This window comes from Chelmon rostratus, chromosome 13 (assembly GCF_017976325.1).
Source record: "Chelmon rostratus isolate fCheRos1 chromosome 13, fCheRos1.pri, whole genome shotgun sequence".
Classification (NCBI taxonomy): Eukaryota; Metazoa; Chordata; class Actinopteri; order Chaetodontiformes; family Chaetodontidae; genus Chelmon; species Chelmon rostratus.
The window spans coordinates 24,804,126-24,826,821 of NC_055670.1; the positions used below are offsets into that span (position 1 = coordinate 24,804,126).

Genomic DNA, 22,696 nt, shown 5'->3' on the forward strand with positions numbered 1-22,696 from the left:
AATTTGCACAAGTTACCTAAAATATCTTGTCAATTACAATCAGTTAGTAGTTAATAATCATTAATAATTTTACTGTTATATTTAGCAGATTGTTTCAGTAACTGACAGTGAAATAAGCTCAAACTGCTGACATTAAGCTATATTGTTTTCTTTCATGTCCACCCTGAACTCGAGAGGGGTTGCATATTTAAAACTACAGCTGCATAGACTTGTGAAAGAAAAGCACATTGATGCAACACTTTCCTATCACCAAGTACATCACATTATTAAAAAGCAGAAAAGAAACTTAATGAGCTGTAAAATAAACATTTTTACTCTCTTGCAGAGTGTGTGCATGTCTGCTCGTTTCTCTTTTCCTTCGGCTGTCTCTGTGGCTCGAAGTATTCCTGCATGCTGGCAGATGGTAGGCAGGTGTCTCTAAATTCTTCATGGCCTGTTTTTTTCATTTTTCATTTTTCATTTGATTACTCAGTGACAAACACTTCTGGACAAGGATTCATGCCAGCAGAGATTGCGTTTTCACAGCTTAAATCTGACTTTGGGAAAATGAGCAACATTCTCAATGCAATATATTTTAAAAAAGCTGAATGTTAAGACAAGTATTCACCGTCAGTGTTAATTTGAGCCCTGATCAGATCTATTCTCTTGCATTTGCAGAATATCCAGAATTGTTGTGTCTCTTCCTCGAGACATCTTTTTTATTCTCACATCACATGTAAATCAAACTTCAACAGAATTAGCTGATGTAAAATAGAACATGAATTTACTCACATGAAGAATATACATGGAGTTGTCTGAACTCCAATAACACTTTCAACAAACACTCAGTACACAGTCCTCTGAATTCAGACCAGCTGAGTTGTAGTGTTCCATCGCTGCAAGATTCATTTTAAGGTATTGAAAAGTGTTGTTTGTAGTTCGGGTGTTAAATCAAAATTGCAGTAAAAACAGTAACACAGACAGGCCATAGGGGTGCAACAGACACTGAGCAAATACATTCACAACACCATCTGCTGGTCAACTGGTGGAACTGCAGTTAACACGAGGTCTCTCTCTCTCTCTCTCTCTCTCTCTCTCTCTCACACACACACAAGAGAAGTGCATTTTTTTTTTTCCTCTTTGCTTGAGTCAGGTGTCAGGTCACACAACGTCCACTGCCTCATGCTTACAGCTCAGAATTATCCAGAATTTTCTAATCTGTAAGGCTGTGAGGTTGTTTTTTTTGGTTTGTTTGCTTAAAGTTACTCCCATGTTATATATCACACTTACACAACAAGCACCAGTTAGTCTGACTTGTTTCTGAAAGGCATAACTGAGTTAGAAACTAGACATCTTGGGTTTAAAAAGGCAAAAAAAGCACCTGCTTTAGTTGCTAATGTTGGATGCTCTCCTTGGTGTTGTACTGTAATGTCCTTGAGTCCTCTGGTAACAATCTCTTGTCTTTCACAAGCCAATTTCAAAAAAAGTTGGGATGCAGTGTGAATCATAAATAAAACAGAATGTGAAACTTGTTAATCCTTTTTGACGTTTGGATCATTCCACAGGTAAACAGGTTGATTGGTAACAGGTGATAGCATCATGATTGAAAGGCTCAGTGGTTCACAGCGAGGATGGAGCGAGGTTCACCACTTTGTGAACACATGATTGGATAAAGGAGATTTACTTCATGGACTCAGGAACACTTCAGAAAACTGTTGTCAGCAAACACAGTTTGATTGTAAATTATTGTGTTCTGTTTTTATTTAGGTTTTACAGAGTCCAGACTTTTTTAGAATCAGGGTTGTAGTATCAGTGTTGTTAATTATTAAGATCTACAAAGTGCTACTGAGTGCTAAGACGCTACAAATGTCAGGACTTCTGTACATTTACATGACCAATAGTTCTTAGCATCTGTTTTCCTACTGTTAAAGAATAAAAAGCCTTGTAACTTCCACTTACTAACTGAGGTGACTGTAATCAGGAAAAATGGTGGTGGCTCTGTATCTAAACAGGAAGTGGAAATGTCTCCTCCTCAATCTTGACCATGTGTGGCTCTGTCTCTCTTTTAATCTCAGAAGCCTGAATAATAGCCTGACAGCTGTTTTCACTCATCCCCTCCTGTGCTTGGCCTTGCTGGTTAGGCTGCAATAACCGACTCCTGGACATTCTCCTCATGTGCTTCATCTCCTCCCATCTCTGCATCCGCCTTCCAATCTCACACCCTTTGTTCTTCCTCGTCAAAAACCTCTGCCTCCAAGAGGAGTTTGTCTGCGAACACGCCGGCTTGTGCCTGGAGCAGCTCTGTAACTGCGCACTTTCCCCCAGCTTGGGCACGGACGGCACTTGAATACATCGTCTCTGCATGTCCTCCTCCACCGCTTTAAACACCAGATCGGTGATATCTCGGCGAAGTCTCATGAGCACCATAGGGTCTTTAATTTGACGCATATCCGCCAACATAACCTCTGCAAAGTGGTTTAGTATGTCACGTTTGGGTGTGTTTGCCGTTTGTTCAGGCTGATCGGAGGAACCCTCGTCGTTGTGATGGTGTGGACAGCTCAGAGACATGACGTTTGTAACTTGAGGCTGTGGGTTTGGACAGTGCAGGGGAGCAGGGTTCGGCGTGGAGGCGACAGACTGGGGTTCATCATCTAGATCTTGCCCGGTCACATCAGCATCCAGCGAGCTACCAAATGAGCTTCCCATCTCCTGGTCAATACTTCCTTCAGTCTCCAACTCCTCGTCGTCATCTTCCTGATCATCAAACTTTTCCTCCTGCATAAAAGTCAAATAAAAATAAAACATCTGCATGGAAGCACCAGCAGGCTCGTCTGCATTACTTTCAAACTTACCAGATATGAATCACCTCGCCTGCGAACTATGTAAGGCTTCAAGAAATCCAGTTTCTCCCTGAGCATCTTCTGCTGGACTGTGCTGACCCTCTCTGGGTGCCACAACACCCTCCCATACTGAGTGCGGAGCGATCTTGATCTTCTCTCAACATCAGATACTGCAAGGAAAAGGTGAGAATGTAATTAAAGACATTAAGATAATCCATAAACATCTGCCTTTAAACCCTCCTCACTGGTACCAAGTAGCCTCTCTTCACTGGTAATAATTGATTTCAACACTCCTTCTGTTGTGTACACATGTAATTTAGCATCACGACAGCTAAATCCTTATCCATAATTACAGTTCAAATGGTTCATAGCTCTCCTTCTTGCTTCAGGTTTTTATAAGCGACATGAATTTAACTAGCATCTCAATGTGTCACCGTTCATGGACCAGGCTTACCAGGCTTCCCGATGGACAACGCGAACTCGCTCCACAGCTTTGTCTTCAAATCCTTGTCGTAGTAAGAATCAACCGAGGAGTTAAAAAGACACTCATGTTTGCGCCAGAAATCTATCAGCATGTTGTCCATTGTGGGCCCCCAGTGTGGCCCCCGTATCTGGCCTCGAAAGTGAGTCATAATCTGCGGAGTAAACTCACGTTGGCCCCGCGCCGGTCGGTCCTGTGATCACACAGATCGTCTTCGGCTTCTTCTTTGGTTTAGCTGCACTCACTCCGGATGGAGTAAAACTGTAGACTACAAGGCGACTACTGCCACCTATCGACCTGGAGTAAAGACGGGCGCTTTCAGGGTTCGCGCTGTTGTTTTTGATTATTTTGATCTCATTCAAGTATTTTGAAATTAGGATCAATTCTTTCCGATGTTTATCCATTCATGGGAATAAAAATATCGTTAATATTTGCTTTAGTTTTGTTGATTATCAATATATATTTGTATTACACTGTATTTGTTCTATAGTAGCAGCATAGCCACCATGTTTATATCTTTTATCAAAATCATATACATATTATATATTTGTATAATTTATATAGGTATTATAAAAATCATTTTATATAGCAATACATGATTAATCTCTGGCAATTATAACAATAATTATGATAACAATGGCAACAACATCTGTTTTTAGTGCCCATTTAAATTACGTTTATACTGTAGCATTATGTAAATATATAGCCATGAAATATCACAGAAATATGATAAATTATATTATTATTTTCTCTTCGTTCTTTATTCAGGTTTCATTCAGAATGACATATGACATATGACATATTTTCATGTTAGAAAAGGAGAATTAAATACAGTGCAGGAAATAAAATAAAGCATAGGGGCTGTATCAATAAAGAAGATTATATCAGCAGCTGGGTGTTCATGGAGTTCATGGTTGACTTTATGTAAACTGGTACCGTCCTCTCGCGGTGATTGACAGCTGCACAGCCCTGCCTGCGTCGCTCTACCCGGCCTCCGCCATCTTGCCTCTCCCTGGCTGCCAGGAGCCGAGTGCGGAAGTGGAAACGGCACTGTGCGGGCTCAGGGTTCCGCCTGTGGACGGCTCGCCAGACTCTCCAGCCGACACAGCCTGCTGTCCGTCAAATTTAACCGTTTCTATACCGTAGAGACCCGGGGAGAGATGGCTGGACGGTTACCGGCGTGTGTTGTCGACTGCGGCACAGGGTAGGCTGTTCAAACCGGACCGCCGTGCAGACAGGGGGCTCGGGTGTCATCGAGACGCCGAGTACGGTTAGGGACTGTCAGTGACAGCAGCAGCAGCAGTAACTGGGTGTGTGTGTCTGTCTCTATGTGAGCTATATGCAGACGGCTAGCCAGCGAGCTAATATGCTAACGAACAGCTAAATGTGACATAAATCTCTCCCGGTTGCGCTCCGAGATAAACCCGGTCAGGACGTTTGAGCTGCTCCGGAGTGCGCGCTCACCGTTTATTTTTCATGTTCGTTTTCCTGCTTTTTAGCTACTTTCGCCATTATCAAGGTTTCATCGCCAGAGTGTGTTTTCTTCCTGTCGAAGGAATATCGCTGCAAGATGCAGGCTAGTGTAGGCTGTTGTAAGACCGAAACCTGACTGAGGAAGGCTTCCCTCACAGCTGCTTTCATTCATTTGGAACATGCAGGCCGCTATTGTCGTTGTAATCAAACGCTTTGTGTTAATTTACCAGATTTTCTACAATAATATATGTCCGGTGAAGATCGCCATGACTTAAGCTAGCGCGATGCATAAATCTTTCTGCTCGTTAGTCTGGATTTGAGCAGGCGCAATACTACTTCCTATTCAGCCTACACTTCCTCATTCACGCTTTTTAGTCCATATATGGTCGTTTCTCGGCATCCGAACATGCTTTTTTGATTAACTTCTCTAATTTCTATTCTTTGTCTGGCTACCGATTATTTCCCAAACCAAACTGTCTCCACTGTGTGGATGTAATAAGAATCTGCTTAATCAGCATTTTTTTAAAGGACAGACCAAACACCTCGATAAAGTCTGAGCCCCTGCAGCAGTGTTTGTATTGATCAGTGTGAGAGCCTCCTTTCCTGCTGTTGATATTAGGTAGATTTTCACCTCTGATTGTTTCCTCTTTTTAAATGAAGATCTAAAACCATGTGAGACACTTGAAAGATCTTCTTGAGTTGTGATCATTAGGTTTTAACTGTTTTAATCTGTATCCCGCACAGTCATTGTGTGCGTCCTTCTCTATGAATGAATCTCACTTTGAGGAAAATGTCTTTTGACCAATTGGAACATGCAGATTTGCAGAAATGATTTAGAGGGCTGCGCCTACACTAACAGAATCTGCGTTTACGGTACATAGCTGGCGTTCTCAGGTATGCTCGGTTAGTTTTGGGGGCTAAAAGTGGTTTGCATTGCTTGCATGTAGAGGCTTGAACTCGTCACTCCTCACATTGCATACCTCCCCGCTCGCCCCCCCTCCCTTCAGGCTGTTAACCAGTCTGCTGCTTCTGATCTGTGCTGGGACAGCAAAGGAAAGTGCAGCTGAGAATTAGGTTAGCCTGCACTAGTTTCTACTCATCAAGCAGATGGCTTCTGCATTCTGGCCAAGCCTTACAGTCATAACACATATGTTCCAATATCAATGACTACAGGACTTTTTATTCATCTGCAGAAATAACGCTTGGTCATAAAGTCACACTTTAGGTTGAGGTTTGACTTGTGAGTAGTTGTTTCAAGGGGAAAATTTTGTCAAGCTATGGCTTTGCCGCTTAGGCAGAGAGTACCAGCTGTCGGCAGATGTGCTGAGGGAGTTTAGCAGCTGTCTCTGAGTCATGCTCATGATGTCCAAACAATGACAACTCCATTTCCTTTAGCACACCAACCATCCACACAGCCTGGCTGCTATTATTAGAGGGGACTACTTCAGCATGCAATGAAAGAACCACGGTCACAACTAGATTGAAGTATAGTCTTGGTTAGGTTGCCTTTTGTGCAAAAATCTTGCGCCGTCAAATCAAGGCTTCAGTAGCGGACCGACTTCAGGTGTTGCAGCTTGGTGCAGTGGAAGGGTCGGGTGGAGTCATTTTTCATCCGTCCAAAGCAAACAGTTGGAATTTTATAACCTAAGACTGTACTCATTAAATGAGCCTCAGTCAGCATGGGTGTTTGTTGTGTATATGGGTATATATTGCATTACAAGGTGACTTAGAACTGCGTTATAGACAGCAGGCATTTGCCAGAAAGTAGATGCTTCATTAAGATTCCTGAAAAGGATATGAACATGTGATAGTTTGCCACAAATGGGTTACTCGAGTCCTTCAGCTAGTTGTTGTTCAGCTGTCCAGTACGATGATGCCCACTGTCAGACATGTGTTGCATTCGTGATGCTTGTTGAGGCAGGCTGAGGTAGACAAGCTGGGACTGTTCTGTGGTATGAAGGTGTTCAGAGCTCCGCTGCTACATTCAGCTGCTGTCAGCCCACATTATTGTTACTGTCATGAGGCAGCTGCTGTTATCACTGAGCCCCAATCTGACGGTAATGACGATGATTAGAGTAACAGCACACCGATGCATTTAATGTTGAAACAAGTCAATAAATCGCACAGAATTGTGAGTAATCAGTAATATAATCAAACAGAATAAATCTTTCAGTCTATATCAAAGGCAGACAGCTTTGACTTTTTTTTTTGTTTTAAGTTCATTTACAAGATTGGACCCCATAAATATGCAAAAACAAAGTATTCACCCTCTATTGTGTTATTTCTTTTTAAGTTTGATAATATTGAATAAAGTTTTGCTGTTTATTTAACATTGCATTAGTTGCCAGTTTAGAGCAGTAAAATGGAAACACATTTACATTTTGTAACCTTAAAGTTAAACAGTTGCGTATTTACACATCCGGCAAAATTTGCATTCATTTGGAATTGTGCTTCTGAAGACTGTAAGTCCAACATTCACTCTCTTTTTAGTCCCTCTACAGCCTGCATGCAAAGCTATCTGGCTTTATCGCTGTGAAATGCTCCACATACTGTGCCTTGATGAAGATAAAAGCACACTGACACATTGCATTATGTGTGTAAGGATCAGGGATTGTCAAAGTGATTCTGGTGTTTCGTAGCAGCAGTAACCAAGGTCCTGCATACAGACCTCTGTCCAGCCCAGAGACATGACATCAGAGGACACAGTAAGCCACCAGTGGCAGAATTTCTCTTTATTACAATGCGGTGTAAACTTAGACCTTAAAAATCGACAATTTGAAAAAGTTGTGCTGCTGTTTTTTTTAGTATTGCTGCACACAGTGGTCCTGCCAACTATTTCCCTCAGTTTTCTACTGTGACCTATTGTGTGTTCCCATTCTGTTTGTTCTTCTGACGCTACCTTAAAAAATCAACATTGGCAGCTCTGTAGGTTTTTCAGTGTGCCTGACAGGCAGGTGAAGTTGCCAGATTAGATTATATAACTTTTTTTTTCACACATCTACACTCAGTTTTCAGCTCACTTCAAGTCACTCAGTGGTGGAGGTGGTTGTGTGCTCGCCTGTCAGGAAGTGCCAGTTCACACAAGAGGAGTGAGACGTTATTTGACACAGGACATAAATCTATGTAAGGTGTGAGTATCTATTCAGCTGGGAAGCAGACTTTCGTTTTGTCTTTGAGCTAAACACACACACACATATGCAGCACACATGCTCTGTCGAGTCTCTGAGCAGGAAAGTATTCGCTCCTTTTTTCTTAGATAGTAATCAAGGCACATGTTTTATGTTAAAATTACATCTTTTTGCATTATATTTTTAAAATTTTGCTCCACTAGCACAGTCGGGGGGGTGGGTGTTCTGCAGGGATTATAAAGGCTAGCCTTTATTTTATATTCACTTTAATTGCAGAAGTTGGCAAGTATGATATTGTATGCATTAATTTCTTAAAGAAACCATAGAAAGTGAAATTTGCTCATGTTCTGTGGTCATAAAGATGACATATGACACCTGGTAAAAAGGAGTTCTTGCTTTAGTGTTCTGCACTTAAGACTGACTGACTGACTGACTGACTGACTGACTGACTGACTGACTTCATCACTTCATCACTTCATCACTTCATCCCAAGCTGGGAAATTGCAGTGCAGCAGCAGGATACTCATTGTAGCGTGCTGGTTCTTATACTTACATTTATGCTCCCTTTCTATATTTATTCTTCACATATGTTTTTTGCCGCATGCATAGAAACTAAACCCACCATTTCCAGTAATCCAGGACCTTTGATTGGTGTTCAGGACAGGAAATGTTAAAGCGTCCATAAACGTATTACAGGTCGAGTCTGAAAAGTTGTTGTTTAATGCTTCTGCAGATGAAAAAACCAAAAAACTCAGACTGTCATTATAACTCACATTTGAGACCAAAGTTTTACTCATAGCATTCCCAGGTCATTTCTAGACTGCTGATGTGGCCCTTCTTGCTTCTTTTTTGCAAAGTTAGATTCAAAGGAGCCACTGTTATGACCAGGATGTGGCCTATTATGCCCACAGTGCTTTGGCAGTCGTCAGCAGTGTCCTCTATCAGTCCCTTGGGCCTTGTGTGCAGGAAATATGGGAGTCCTGTCTGGGCCTACCCCAGTCAGGACTACATCTGGTTAGCATGTGCCCCGCAAAACACCCTTTATACAGCGAAGAGGCATGGAGGAGGCTTCAAAGTCTGAAGTCTTTGATGCTATGAAGGCTAAAGGAGTCTAAACCAAATGTTATATGAGCATGAAGGTGGAAATGCTGCTTTTGCGTCCCGGTCATAATGTTTTTTGGAAACCTCTTTCATCATTGTTTTATTTACACAACTTCCCTATTTTGGTTTTTCTTTTCAGAAGAAGGCAATCGAGAACGCAGCAGTGTTGAGGTCATAGCTAGTTTATATTAAGGATGGTCAGTTTATGCAGAAGCGATCTTTTTTTCCCCCTAGACAAATATGAATAGTCTTCAGTTTTCCAATGCGACATGAATGGCTCTTTTAATGGCCTTCCATTAGCAAACTCCAGAGCTGCCGCTGCTTTTGGCACCCAACCAACCAGCCAAAGGACAGTGATGGCATTGATCAAAACGATAGCGTAGGAGATAGCAGCCAAAAATAATCTTTGCTGAAGTAAACTTTCACGCATACAAATGCCGTGTGGCAGGTGGTTGGTTTTATCTTGAACTCGGTGCGTCTATTTAATGACATGCGATACTTTTCTCTTGCAGTTACACCAAACTGGGGTATGCAGGGAACACAGAGCCACAGTTCATCGTTCCATCATGTGAGTATTTCACTGTGTGTTGATGAGCCGACAGTCATGGTGCAGACACACCAGATCCGCTGGAGGATGTCGAAGGATCCTGTTCACTTTCTAAGGAGAGCGGGAGATCCAGCCAGGCTGCTCGTGATGGATACGGCAGGATGAGTTACATTACAACTTGCCCTCAACCGTGTCCAAATGAGTGGATCCAGTACGGCTCACCAGGATCGCGAAAATCAGATCAAACTGTCAAACTGATAGTGCTGATAAAATATGAATTAAGATTCTGTTACTGCATTTCTTATTACTCGCCTCAAATATTTTCAGAAACATACGTTAGTGTACGGCTTAGCCGAAATGTGACCCAGCCGCCATGTTGAGCCAAAACCAGGCACCGCCCACCAGCCGGAGCTTTTAGTGGTTCAGTGCATCCTTGCCAAATCTGTGTGTCTGTACCATGACAAGGACCACGATGCATCTCTGATCAGAGGAAAGGTTTTAACACCTTTGTTCATTTTTCATAATCTTTGTATCTTGAGCTCCAATAAGAAGTTGCCCTCTTCCTGTTACCTGAGATTGTCAATTTAGCACCTGTCATGTTCAGATCCTCAAGGATCTCTTTCATCTCCACTTTTAAAGTTGTTGTTTTTGTATGTAATGCAAAACAGCTGTAAAATGTTCAGGAACTCATGATCATTTTAACTTATTTATCAATAAGACGTGCAGGACTTTGTTAGCTAGTCGATCCTATCTGTTGCTCTTGTCAGGTATCGCCATCAAAGAGTCAGCCAAGGTCGGAGACCAGGCCCAGCGAAGGATGATGAAGGGGGTGGATGACTTGGATTTCTACATCGGAGACGAAGCAGTAGACAAGCCCACATATTCCACTAAGGTACATGACCCTGGCTGCTCGACACACCCACAGGAGCGGCTGGCAAAGCAATCAGGATGTTTGATGTGTTTCAGTTCTTTTGGAGAACTGATCCACTCATCGTACATGTGAGAGAGACTTTCCCTCCGTTTTTGCTTTTTCTCTTACCAAACTAGGAGGAGAGATACTTTACCAGGGTCAAAACAGTGCGTGAATCAACTCTGTTTTTCATTTCTTAGCTTTTTTTAGTCAAATGAATTAACAAACTAAATGTGTTGTTAAACAGAGAAATACAACTGTACACGTTCTCTCTTTCACCCGAATCAGAGGAGCTGAGTTCCCTTGTTGACTCATCGTAAAACACGCTTCGGTCAAACTCAACAGAAGCAAAATAGAACTCACCAAAACCGTCTTTGTTAGTCTTTCCACTGCTTCAACAATTACCAACTCTGTTTGAAAGAAGCCATTAATTCACAGAGTTAGATGTGAAAATATTCTGGCTCGACATGCTGTTTTTCCCCGCTGCCTCTCTCTGTTGGCCTCTTTGTGCTACTGGCTTAGCTCATTGGACAGAGTCTGTCGCTGAACAGCAGCTTTCGCTTGTTCTTCAGAGGCGGACCATCAAATTATTGCTGATTAAAAAATAACGCTGATTGACTCAGTCAATCGCTGATAGCACATATATTCATCCAAACCTAGTTTAGAGCTCAGCTGTGCAGTGATGTCACAGAAACGGCGGCTGGAGAAACCATACCGACAGGAAGTTTAATCCAAAAGGCGAAGTGAATGTAGTGGAAGAGTTTTTTTTGTAAGTGTATCTCACATGCAGTATTCCAATTAGCTCAACTCTTGTGCCAACAGTGGCCAATCCGTCATGGGATTGTGGAGGACTGGGACCTAATGGAGCGCTTCATGGAGCAAATCATCTTTAAGTACCTGAGGGCTGAGCCTGAGGACCACTACTTCCTCCTGGTAAGAGCCGTAGAACATGTGGTCAGTCCAGAGCGGATTCAGGCTGCTGATGCCTGATGCATTCAAAGATCTGCTTTCTTCTCTCAGTGTGGAATTAACATTTGGGCTCATCAGCCAAAGGCTAGAAAATATAAAACTTTGGCACAAACAGCAGTTCTTAGAAGCCAAATTTTTTTATTATATCTTTGGTGGTCGCACATAGACCCATGGGAGTATGCTGCTTTTAACCACACTTCAAATTGTGGCAGTATAACTGTACTGTGTCTGTGTGCTTCTTATTGTCCGTTTGCAGACAGAGCCTCCTCTGAACACACCGGAAAACCGAGAGTACACAGCCGAGATCATGTTCGAGTCCTTCAATGTGCCAGGCCTGTACATTGCTGTGCAGGTGAGATGTGCTGCGTCAGCTAGTTTGTGTATGAAATACTCCAGACATCCTCAGATATTCCTCTCGTCTGATTTACTATTCTGTCATCTTAATATGTTCTCAGAAGTCAGTTTAAAATTCATCTTATCACATTCTGGGTGTGTGTGCTGCTTCCTAATGTGGCCATGACAGTGTGGCGTACATAGGAACGCGTGACGGGATAACATGTGAACATGTAGTCCGCTATCAGTGTGACATTTCTGTGTGCGTGTGTGTGTGTGTGTGTGTGTGTGTGTGTGTCAGGCTGTGCTGGCTCTAGCCGCCTCCTGGACGTCCAGACAGGTGGGAGAGAGGACGCTGACGGGCACAGTCATCGACAGCGGAGATGGTGTCACCCACGTCATTCCTGTGGTGAGTTTCCAGATGGACAGGCTCTCCCTCACACACACACACACACACACACACACACACACACACACACACTTCTTAGGTCGTTGGGGTAGTTGGGGTTATATACTTAGAGGAAATTTATCTTCATCTGAGCTTGATATTTATTCTCAAATGAAGGTTTTGACTTTTTGTTAACATCTGTTCCTCGGGTGGCCTTGCTGTTTGAATTTCTGAGAGAGACATTCAATTTGCTAAAGAGTTTTGTGTTCATTCCGTTCATTTTTGACTGTTAATAAACACTGAAGGACGCCACTTTAACGAGGATTAGAGCAGCAATGTGTAAAGAAGTGCTTCATTGAGGTTTTCTAAACTATGTGGACATGCAGAAAGATATTTCCACCTGTCTGCTTGCACAGCAACAGGATGGTGTTAATGTTTAAAAGTAGGCCGCAGTGTCTCAGAGGCTGGAAGGAATTACTCAGATTTAGGAAATGTGCTTGCAGAATATATTTAGTGGCTGGATGACTGCATCAGCATGTCTGTAGCCACTGCTGAACATGCGCAAAAAAACGAGCCAAACACATCACCATGGGGACATGGAAAAGGCCTCGCGGTACGCCCATCTGATGGAAAAGCATCAAGCTCTAACAACTGCAGACTTGGTGTCTCTGTATTTTCTGCACACGTCTCTGTTATGCTGCACGCTGTTTGACGTAACCTCTTTATTCCTCTGTCTCTCTCAGGCTGAAGGTTACGTTATTGGCAGCTGTATAAAGCACATTCCCATCGCAGGACGAGACATCACCTACTTCACCCAGCAGCTCCTGAGGGAGAGGGAGGTGGGCATCCCACCGGAGCAGTCGCTGGAGACGGCCAAGGCAGTCAAGGTAGGTCCTCAGCTGAAATTCCCATAGGCCACTTCCTCTGCTAGGAAGGCAATGATGACCCCCCCGCTGGTGTTGACCGGAGCCGAATAAGTTACCGCATGTTTCATCAGTGGGTTACAACACATGGACGTGTAGTTTCACAGCAGCAGCACTGTGTGTTCTCTCTGGCACACAACGTTGTGCTCTGGCTGCCCCGACGTGGGTGTTTTATATTCTGCTCACACCGTTCTGTGACACACATGGCAAATGAATCTCCTCGCTGTTATCTGGAGAGCCTCCGGACAGGATGCCCTGACTGACTGTCCCTGTAATAATAACATGATAAAGAGAAATATCATAAATTAACATGGGAATATTTTAAGACCATTATGTTGAGTTTAGAAATCGCATAAAAGAATGTAAAATATAACAACTATATAATAATTGTATATTTATATTAATTAAAATATTAATAAAAATATAATAACCTGGCAGATATGTTAGAATTTCTGACATGAATATTATACCAATATTATTGTTAGTTATTTTCTATTTATTGTGTGCACTAAAAAAATACAGCTGTTGTAGTGGACCGTTTGTCCAACATCAACATAACTTCTTAAATTATGTGGCGAACAAAGAGCTTTGTCTTCTGTTCAACGCTCTACAGCAGCCATGTCCAAACTATTCCATAAAGGGCCGTGTGGCTGCAGGTTTTCGTTCCAACCAAGGAGGAGCGCTCCAGGCTGGACTCATTTAATCAGCTGATCTCACTTTTCAGCTGATAACTAAGGGATCCCTTGATGTTGATTGGTTGGCCTGGTGTGCTCCTCCTTGGTTGGAACGAAAACCTGCAGCCACACGGCCCTTTATGGAATAGTTTGGACATGCCTGCTCTACAGGTAAAATGCGCCACAGGAAAGGTTCCCTTCGGTGTAGCCCTTAAACCGACGCATGATGAACTTCATGTTCAATCTCACCTGAATCACATAACAAACAAAGAGACCATGAAAGCGGCCTGTTCCTGTAGCTGACAGTGATCCAGAACCAGAACGCACACAGAGATCTCTGACTTTGGCTTCAACTCTGCTTCTCGTGCGGCTTCATGAAAGAATATGTTTTACATCAACAGACCATCTTTCTTTAGACATCAGGAACAGTTTGATTTGTCTTGGGAGCATGTTGGGAATCTTGAAACGATGAGAAGTAAATAAGTGCTTCATTTTTATGCAGTCCTGCTGAATATTATAACACACCTCCTGCTGTCTTAATGAAATATATGTGGCAGAATCACAAGCACATTTTATGTTATGTATTTTTTGCGCACAGGATTGGAATTGATCAAATAAGGCACTTAATAAAAATACCAACTGGAAGCAATAAAGACACATTTACTCTTATTTTAAGATGGAGTGAAGGCGTATGTTAATATTTTCTCGTCTGTTGAACTGTGACAAGACTCCTGATATGTGTAGCTGACGTGCTGGTTGAGGGACAACCAGCGTAGCTCATTATTTTTAATTAGCTAGCTATATTTTTAGTCTCGTTACCACCAGCTTTGCATATCCAGCTGCGGCCCTTTCGATCGGCACATGTGAAACTAAAGGCCAGGAAGTGAAATTTGAATATTGAGAAAAGTCTTTCTGGAATTTTTTCATTGCAGTAAGAATACTTCTGGTAGGATGATATCCAGAAGGCTGCTTTTTTCTTCATAGTCCAGCTCCATTTACCATTCCTCAGTTTGAAAAATTAGATGTAAAGTTGGAATTTCATTCTTTTTGTGCATGAGGACACCAGGTGGCACTATTGGTCTGCCACCCACTGCTGCTCTGCTTTGTTTAGTTTGTGATAATTACCACTGGTCTCCAAACTGAGATCAACCCAAGATATGGATGCTTCTTTTTGCACTTCATTTATTGTTGTTCCTTCCATCAGTGACCACAATTTATTGATTCACCTCAGTTCTCGAAATTCCCTCATGTTTATTAAATAGCTTGTTATTCAAGACTTTGTTCTGGATGTCAAGGACCATTCTTCATTACCCCGAGACAAACAAGAAATAATGTGAATTCAAATAATTAGCTTTAGAGTTGAGGAGATGCGCGTCGGGCATGTTGCCAGTCATGTCTGGAAATGTTAATTCCACTGCTGTCTGGTTCACAGTGTGAACCGCATTTCCTGCAAATCAAACTAATGACATCTCTGAATACGGTCCACTGTAATGTTCTGCTCATTCATATTCACTGTTACAGAAGCAAAATCAATTCCACTTTAAGCTCATGTAAGTTTTTAAATTGAGCTTATAGACCTCCCCGAATAACAGCAGACTACACCAGCAAGATAAACAAAAACAGTCCATGCTCTCATTATTACAACACAATGATAAGATAAGTTGACACAAACAGAAGAGGACATTTGGAGGTTGATTTTGTTGGTTGATTTTAATTCAAATTGTCTGGTGATGAGTTTCTGCTTTACAAACAGTGAAGAATGTGTGTGCAGCAGGAAGGTGGAAGACACAACAACACGACACCATGGGAGCTTAGAAATGGACATTTTCACTATTTAGAAATGAAGAAAACTTGCTAGAAACCACTAAAAGTACTGTTAAGAGATGAATTTGTATGTGTCAACTCTGGCTCGCTAATATGACACATTTCAGTTAGAAATAGCAGCTATTAGTGGTGATAATGCTAACTCAGACCACACAAAGTTAGCCCTACAGCTAGTGAGAAATAGACTATATGTGCCCCTTCAGCTGGTGGCACAGGTTAAAGGGCCAGTTTGTAGGATTTAGTGGCATCTAGTGGTGAGGGTACAGATTGCGACCAACTGAATACGCCTCGCCTCAGCTTCTCCTTCGCTGGCTGTGAAACTCGTGAAAACCCCGAAAGGCGCCCTCTGGAGTTAATTTTGGTTTGTCCATTCCTGCTGATTGTCTGATCAATACAACATAACTGCTAAATCTGGCTTCATCCTTCAAGTATAGCACTCGATCTACGCCAGATGTGTCAGTGCAAAAACGCATATTAGAGATGACTGCAGTGTAAACAGGCAAAGCTTGGCTCACTGTGACTTGTGCAGTTTAGAACACAAAAACAGCGTCATGTATTGATCTTCTCAAAAGCTCTTTCTCTACGGGCTCTCAAGCCTCTTTACACAGAGATGAAAACAAGGATTTCAATGCGGGAAACACTGCAACCTTGTTATCTCCTCACGAGCATCACTAACACACCGTCAGCTCTCCTTAAAGGGAATTAAAAGCTCAATTAAAAGGCTCTCTTTGTGCTACACTGAAACTGATTACAAAACTTGGTTTGTGCTCTTCCCATCAGGAGCGGTTCAGCTACGTGTGCCCAGATCTAGTCAAAGAGTTCAACAAGTACGACACGGACGGCTCCAAGTGGATCAAGCAGTACACCGGCATCAATGCCATCAGCAAGAAGGAGTTCACCATCGATGTGGGCTACGAGCGCTTCCTGGGGCCAGAGATCTTCTTCCACCCAGAGGTTGGTCAGAGCAGAGGGAATGCAAGAGACCAGATAGGCCATACAAAATGAAGGTCTGAAAGGAGTGAGCAAGTAAATCTAGAGGACAACATAAGTCGTGCAACAGCTTGACTGGAAGAGAGGTAAAAGGGGAGAAAAAAAGATAAATTTGGACAAGATGGAGGGGAGAAGGGTTGAGTCGAACAAGGACAAATGATTTTCAGTTGCGTAAGGCACTTCACATCATTTGGTTCTCTCTGATTCAGGACTTAAATCATGAACCATCATATAGAATTCATAGTATGACAGTCTGGGCTTCTCGCATAGCCTCCGCACTTCCCCAGTAGAAAAACATGAGGGGAACAAACACTGAGGCTTGTTTGTGTTTCTTTAAACCAATCACAATCACCTTGGGTGCACTAAGCCCAGGATGCAGAGACCGTGGCCTTGCAAAATAGGGTCGTTGGGGGGGGGGGGGGGCTTCTTCTGAGGGAACATTTGCACGTGAGGAGGTGAGCACTGGCATTAAATCCCCACAGAAGAGGCACCAAGCAGGCCCGTCTCATTAAATGATCCAAACCTTCGTCAGAATTTGCCATTTGCAGCGTGTAGGTCAGTAACTCGGAGGTTGTTGTGTCACGTAGCAACGGGGACTTTGAATGCAACACACAGACCAACTGAAGTAGTTAGCCAGTGGCAGGTTTGTAGCAGCAGCATGCTTCCTGTGAGTCACACTGGTTGGCTCCCACCTGTGTGATGTTGACAGTTTTGGTTCAAGTCTTAAAAATTAAACATGTTTAAAAGGCACACAGTCTCTGACCTCCTGCATGTGTTAGTGCACATCACTCGGGCGTATTTTGGTGTGTTATATGCACAGTATAACGTGTCTTCTTTGTTTGCTCTTGATCCCAGTTTGCCAACCCTGACTTCACCCAGCCCATCTCTGAAGTTGTGGACGAAGTCATTCAGAACTGCCCTATCGATGTCAGGCGTCCTCTCTATAAGGTAAGATGACAGGATGAGTGTTTGTGACGAGTCAGTGTTCAACAATTGTTGAGAAACACCTGCTTTGAAGTTATTCCACACTTTCGTTCAGAATCCATTCGAAGCTCTGTTATTTGTGACTTACAGTGAAGAACTGCAGTGTTACTCATTCTTAAACAGGTAAGCAGGGTTACAACCAACAGTCTTACTGCACTATTTCACTGTTGAGCTTGTATTCAAACTGATTTGTTTAAAGTGGCGACTTTCTTTGTGTCAGAGCCTTGACTCATTCGGATTAAACTTATCCTGTGATGATGCCCAGCTTGCTGTACATTTTTCTTGACTGAGTAGAGACTGAAATGATGAAAAGGAAGTGAGTGAGACCGATGCATCACTGCGTTGGTCTGTGGTATTTCCCATCACTTCCAGCACTAGTGGACTGTTTTCCCAGACAGGCTGGCCAGCTGCAGGTCACAGGTGTTAAGTGCTTCTAATTCTACACCTTTTAATCCCCGTCACTTTTCCCTCCGCAGAACATCGTTCTGTCGGGAGGCTCCACCATGTTCAGGGACTTTGGGCGTCGTCTGCAGAGAGACTTAAAGAGGACGGTTGATGCCCGACTGAAGATGAGTGAGGAGCTGAGTGGAGGCAAGCTCAAGGTGAGAGCTCACATTAATTTACACGCAGCGACGATCGATACTGCTCGACAAAACACAATCACTGTGTGAGGAGTGAAAACTGAGGAAAAATGTCCTTTCCCACTGCGGTTATTGTTTGTGCGACGTGTATTGAATATAGATTAGTTGATTTCAACTGTGAAATTTATCAAGTATGAACCTAACGGGATCTTAAAATCTACAACTGAAGGGTTTCACCTTGAGGGAAGAAGTATATATTCAGTCTCTCCCGCCTCCAGGCTGTGATGAGGTAAATGTCATCCACCCTGAGGCTGGGTGGACTGCACCCACCTCAGGCATGGCAGAAGCAGATGGTGAATGTAGCTAATCCCAGTGCAGAAAATAAATAGAAGTCCTGCTGAATTCTCCGAGTAATCAAAGCAGGTTTTGTCTGTAACTGTGGTTTCTGTCCCAAAATATCCTGCACGTGGATGAACACATATTCCAAGGATTCAGTGTGCAGTCAGTTTGTGTGTAAACCACAAATGTACATTTACACTATAGCACAAGTGAAGCTTTAAAATTTACCATCAAATGGTGAAGTGGCTCCAGCACAGATTGTTATTTTAGTTGAAGTGTCCTTGCTTTACATCTTCAAAGTGAAAGATCTACCGTACATGTGAATTATGTGTTGTTCAGACAGTATCTGTGAAACATCGGCAGGTTTTAAGAAACCAAAATTTCCCTCCATTTAATCCACTTCATTCTGTCCCGTGTCGTCTCATCATTATTCAACCCCACACTGTAACTGATCCCCAGTTTTTCTCTCTGTCCTCCCTCCTCAGCCCAAACCAATCGATGTCCAAGTTATCACTCATCATATGCAGAGATATGCAGTGTGGTTTGGTGGATCAATGTTAGCGTCAACTGTAAGTATTTCAAACAGCATTTTTGCACTGCTTCATCATCGTGCACCAGTTATACGCTCTGACAGGAGGATGATATCTGCTCTCAGAATCACCAACATTACGGCTTTCATATTGTGTGACGTTGAAGGGCATGCAGCGCTTTTGTTCAATCCTTATTTGTTGTGTAATTTGCTTTAGTCCTGCGTGGAAGTGAACGCTGCTGGTGGCCGTGACCTTTCATTAAACCTTTTGTCCCCCTTGATGCGTTATTTGTGTGAGCAAAGGCGATAATTTTACCAGCAGGAAAAATGACTGTGAGCAAAAGTCTCTGATAGTTGATTCACAAAAGGCTAATTGATGTTAAATTGAATAGCATTGCTCCCTGATAATCATAATAACTTGTTTGTATCAGGTTTCTCAGTTAAATAAGAATTAATGCTGTATATTAACAGCTTCTGTTGTTATTTAAAGTCCGTCATTGAAGGAAGACATAAAATGCTTGAGAAATGCTTCAATACCTGTAGCTTACAAGGCAAGGACAGACATTTGTTGTCAGCAGTTATTAAAGAATAAAGCAATTTAATTAAGCAAGGTTGACATTTGCAGGTTATGTTCTCAGATTGGTTCAGCAAAACAGCTAATTAGCTACCGAGCTTGTAAACTGACTGGATCATCTGTCCTTTCATTGGAAGATGTTTGTTTGGTGACTCATTTAGAAAGCTAAGTGCCAGAAAAGACGTATCCACGCTAGTAGCTAAAAAGGAAACACTAGCTAGACAGCTAATGCGAGTCCGAAGCTCTTTTTGTGTTTTGTCACAGCTGATGTCTGGCTGTAGCTGTGTGTTCAGACCGAAAACAGCACTGAGTGAAAAACAAACAAACTAAAAACTAAATGCACTGCCTTTGGTAATGCCTCATATTGCATCAGCTGCCGGTGAGCGGATTAAATACAATCCAGGAAGTCTATTATGAGTCCATGTAGTGCTGCATGCTTTATGCAAACTGTTAAAAATGAAAGTTCGTGAAGTACGGAGCCCTGAAGTGGCCATAAAGAGAAAAAAAATATGTATTGAGGCCATATTTTACAACATGGAGCGTTCAAAATGCTATTGTGTGCACCGGAGATACAATTCATTTTCCTGTTTTGGTTAATTGTGAACGCGCATCTACATGCTGCACGACGTACACAGCTCATCCAGCAACACTGTTAGCCATTCGCTAAAGCTAACGGATAAAAAGAGCCAGCTGTATAAAGATGAGTTGTGTGTGTCTTTACACACGGTGAGTAAACTTGGATTAAGCGGTACTGTAGTTATGTGTCGATGGACAAACCAATCGTCAGAATAAATGTTGGCGTTTGTCTCTGTGAAAAATAAAAGTTTAGTCACCACAAACATGGTTGAAAAACGTCCTGACATCTTCTTAACGACCGAGGCTGCAGGATTATATCCTTTTAGCAACCAGCAGCAAGTCCCACCTCACTTCTGTGAGTGCAGAACATAAACAGAGCAGACCTGTATGCTGCAGTAGAAAAAACCCACACAATTAACATTTCATTTAGACTTTAAAGCTTTTACTTTTGCTTTCCAAAAACATGTGCCTTCTGGTCGGGCTGCGAGGGCTGCAGCAGCCACAGCAGCAGTTTGTTGAAAATAAATAAAATAACCATCCTGCCTGAACAAAGAAAGCACACCACCTGCAGAAAATAGATATGCAAATATATGCAACTTTTTAAATGCTGATGTCTTCTGCCTTTTGTTTTTTGTTCGTACTCACCTTCATGCTCATTTGCACTTCCGCAGCCCGAGTTCTACCAGGTATGCCACACCAAAAAGGACTACGAAGAGATCGGCCCGAGCATCTGTCGCCACAACCCCGTGTTTGGAGTCATGTCTTAACTTTGGGCCTCCAGAGTCTAACAGCGGAGGGTGGGGGCTGCAGTAGGGGGGCGGTGAAGTTAGGTTGTGTAAAGGACAGGCTCAGGAGGTGGAGGACGGTGACGCTTCTGTGCTTTTTGATTACTTGTTCAGCTATGGATGTGTGGGACGAGGAGGCGATCCAGAATATAAAAAGGAGAAAAAAAAGAAAAGAGACCAGACCAAACACAGACCGGCTGGAAAATTTATTGTGAATGTTCCTTTTTTTTTTTCTTTTCCTTTCTTTCGTTCTGTTTTATTTTATTTTTTTTCCCGTCTTTCCTTTTCAAAATGAGGGAAAATGGTTTGTAAGCCAAAATGATTTCAAGACCATTTCTGGATCTGTTGAGCAACATGCAGTGAGAGATGATGATAAAGCTTACGATGAAGATTATAAAGATGGTGTTGGTGGAGGCCTAAGATGATGACAAAAGCATTGATAGTAATTTCCTGACACCAGAACATATTATTTATGCTTATAAAACGTGAGAGATCATTGACAAGGTTGGAACATATTATTGTCTCCTTTTAGTTTCTGCATTTCTTTCCAACTTCAAATGCACGTGTCTGTGTATCACGGTAAGAGCTTGTTTATATTTCATACTAAAGTTTTTTATATGTAAAACTTGGGAAATCAGGGGTAAAAAAAGAAAAAAATCACGGAGACCAGTACGAGCGAGACTGTTTTAACCCACGATGCAGCTTTGATACGCAGTATTTTCTGGAGTTTGAGTAGGCGCTCTCCTTTTGTTCCCCACGTGTGTCATTGCTGTCCGCCCTTTAATTCTTCATACCGTACATTTAATTCATGTCTGCTTTCACTTCAGACTACGTCAGGATTCCACCTCTGTGATGCAGTGAATGAAAACAGAGAGGACTTACTGAGGTTGTAACCATGAAACTGAATAAGAACGACTGTCAGACCAGTATTGTTAGACTAGAAGTTTTTTTATTATTAAATACCAAATTATTAAAAGAATGGGATTTGTGTATTTAATGCCTTGCAACATTCCAATAAAGGCTCAAATTTGTTTCTAAGTACTGAAGTTTTGGTTCTTACTTCTGACTTAATTTCTGCTCAGTTTTGTTATCTTTTTTTTTATTATATATAGAATGTATGAAAGTGACTGAACAGCAGCCAAAAAAATCTGGCTGAATTGATTAAATTAAGAAAAAGAAGAAAAGGTACAACAAGAAAATATTTCTTTTTTTCTTGATGAGCTGTTCGGCTATCAGGGCTGCAGAAGAAATACTGAGGTCATGAGTCCAGATTCATCCAGAAATATTTAACCAGACGCCATTTTATTCATCAGTTTCTTTCTGATAAATTATGTTTCCTGTAAAATGTATCCCCCTACTTGAACATCTGAGGTAGGCGGGCTGAAATTATGGTCCACAGGCCATGTGCGACCTGTGACTTATTTCGAAATTAAAATGACATTTGGCCCTCTGACTATACTAAAATGCAGTTCCCATTGTGAACACTGGGTGTCACTATTACTTTAAAAGAGTACTAGTCACAGGAGACATGCTGCCTGAGCCACCCAGCTTGGTGATGTGATTAGTCGGCGACTAAAACTATTAATCTCATCCGATCATGAGCGTTTAATCACCAGGAGTTCCAGGCTTCCCTGTCAGAAACTGATGCCCGTTCGTGGACGTAATCTACCTCTCAGAGGAGCTCTGGCTTAGTCATGGCACAGTTGTTGGACAGCTCTATTTGCTGATATCTCTAATCTAGTGCTTTTTTTATATATTCATTGAAAGG

General features: G+C 42.3%; 2 protein-coding genes across 2 annotated transcripts; one reads left to right on the forward strand and one right to left on the reverse strand.

Annotated features, from left to right (window-relative positions):
* Window positions 1–1,740: 1,740 nt before the first annotated feature.
* LOC121616596 lies at window positions 1,741–3,499 on the reverse strand. Its single transcript, XM_041951434.1, has 3 exons — window positions 3,274–3,499; window positions 2,832–2,989; window positions 1,741–2,754 (listed from the first exon to the last, which is right to left on the reverse strand). Exons 1-3 carry the CDS (start codon window positions 3,449–3,451, stop codon window positions 1,984–1,986), a joined length of 1,107 nt encoding a protein of 368 aa, XP_041807368.1. The 5' UTR covers window positions 3,452–3,499; the 3' UTR covers window positions 1,741–1,983.
* A 788-nt stretch (window positions 3,500–4,287) lies between these two features.
* On the forward strand, window positions 4,288–21,966 carry LOC121615975 (actin-related protein 3-like). Its single transcript, XM_041950542.1, has 12 exons — window positions 4,288–4,504; window positions 9,515–9,570; window positions 10,317–10,441; window positions 11,282–11,392; window positions 11,685–11,780; window positions 12,063–12,170; window positions 12,893–13,036; window positions 16,351–16,524; window positions 17,416–17,508; window positions 18,021–18,146; window positions 18,950–19,033; window positions 20,815–21,966. Exons 1-12 carry the CDS (start codon window positions 4,461–4,463, stop codon window positions 20,908–20,910), a joined length of 1,257 nt encoding a protein of 418 aa, XP_041806476.1. The 5' UTR covers window positions 4,288–4,460; the 3' UTR covers window positions 20,911–21,966.
* The last annotated feature ends 730 nt before the right edge of the window (window positions 21,967–22,696 follow it).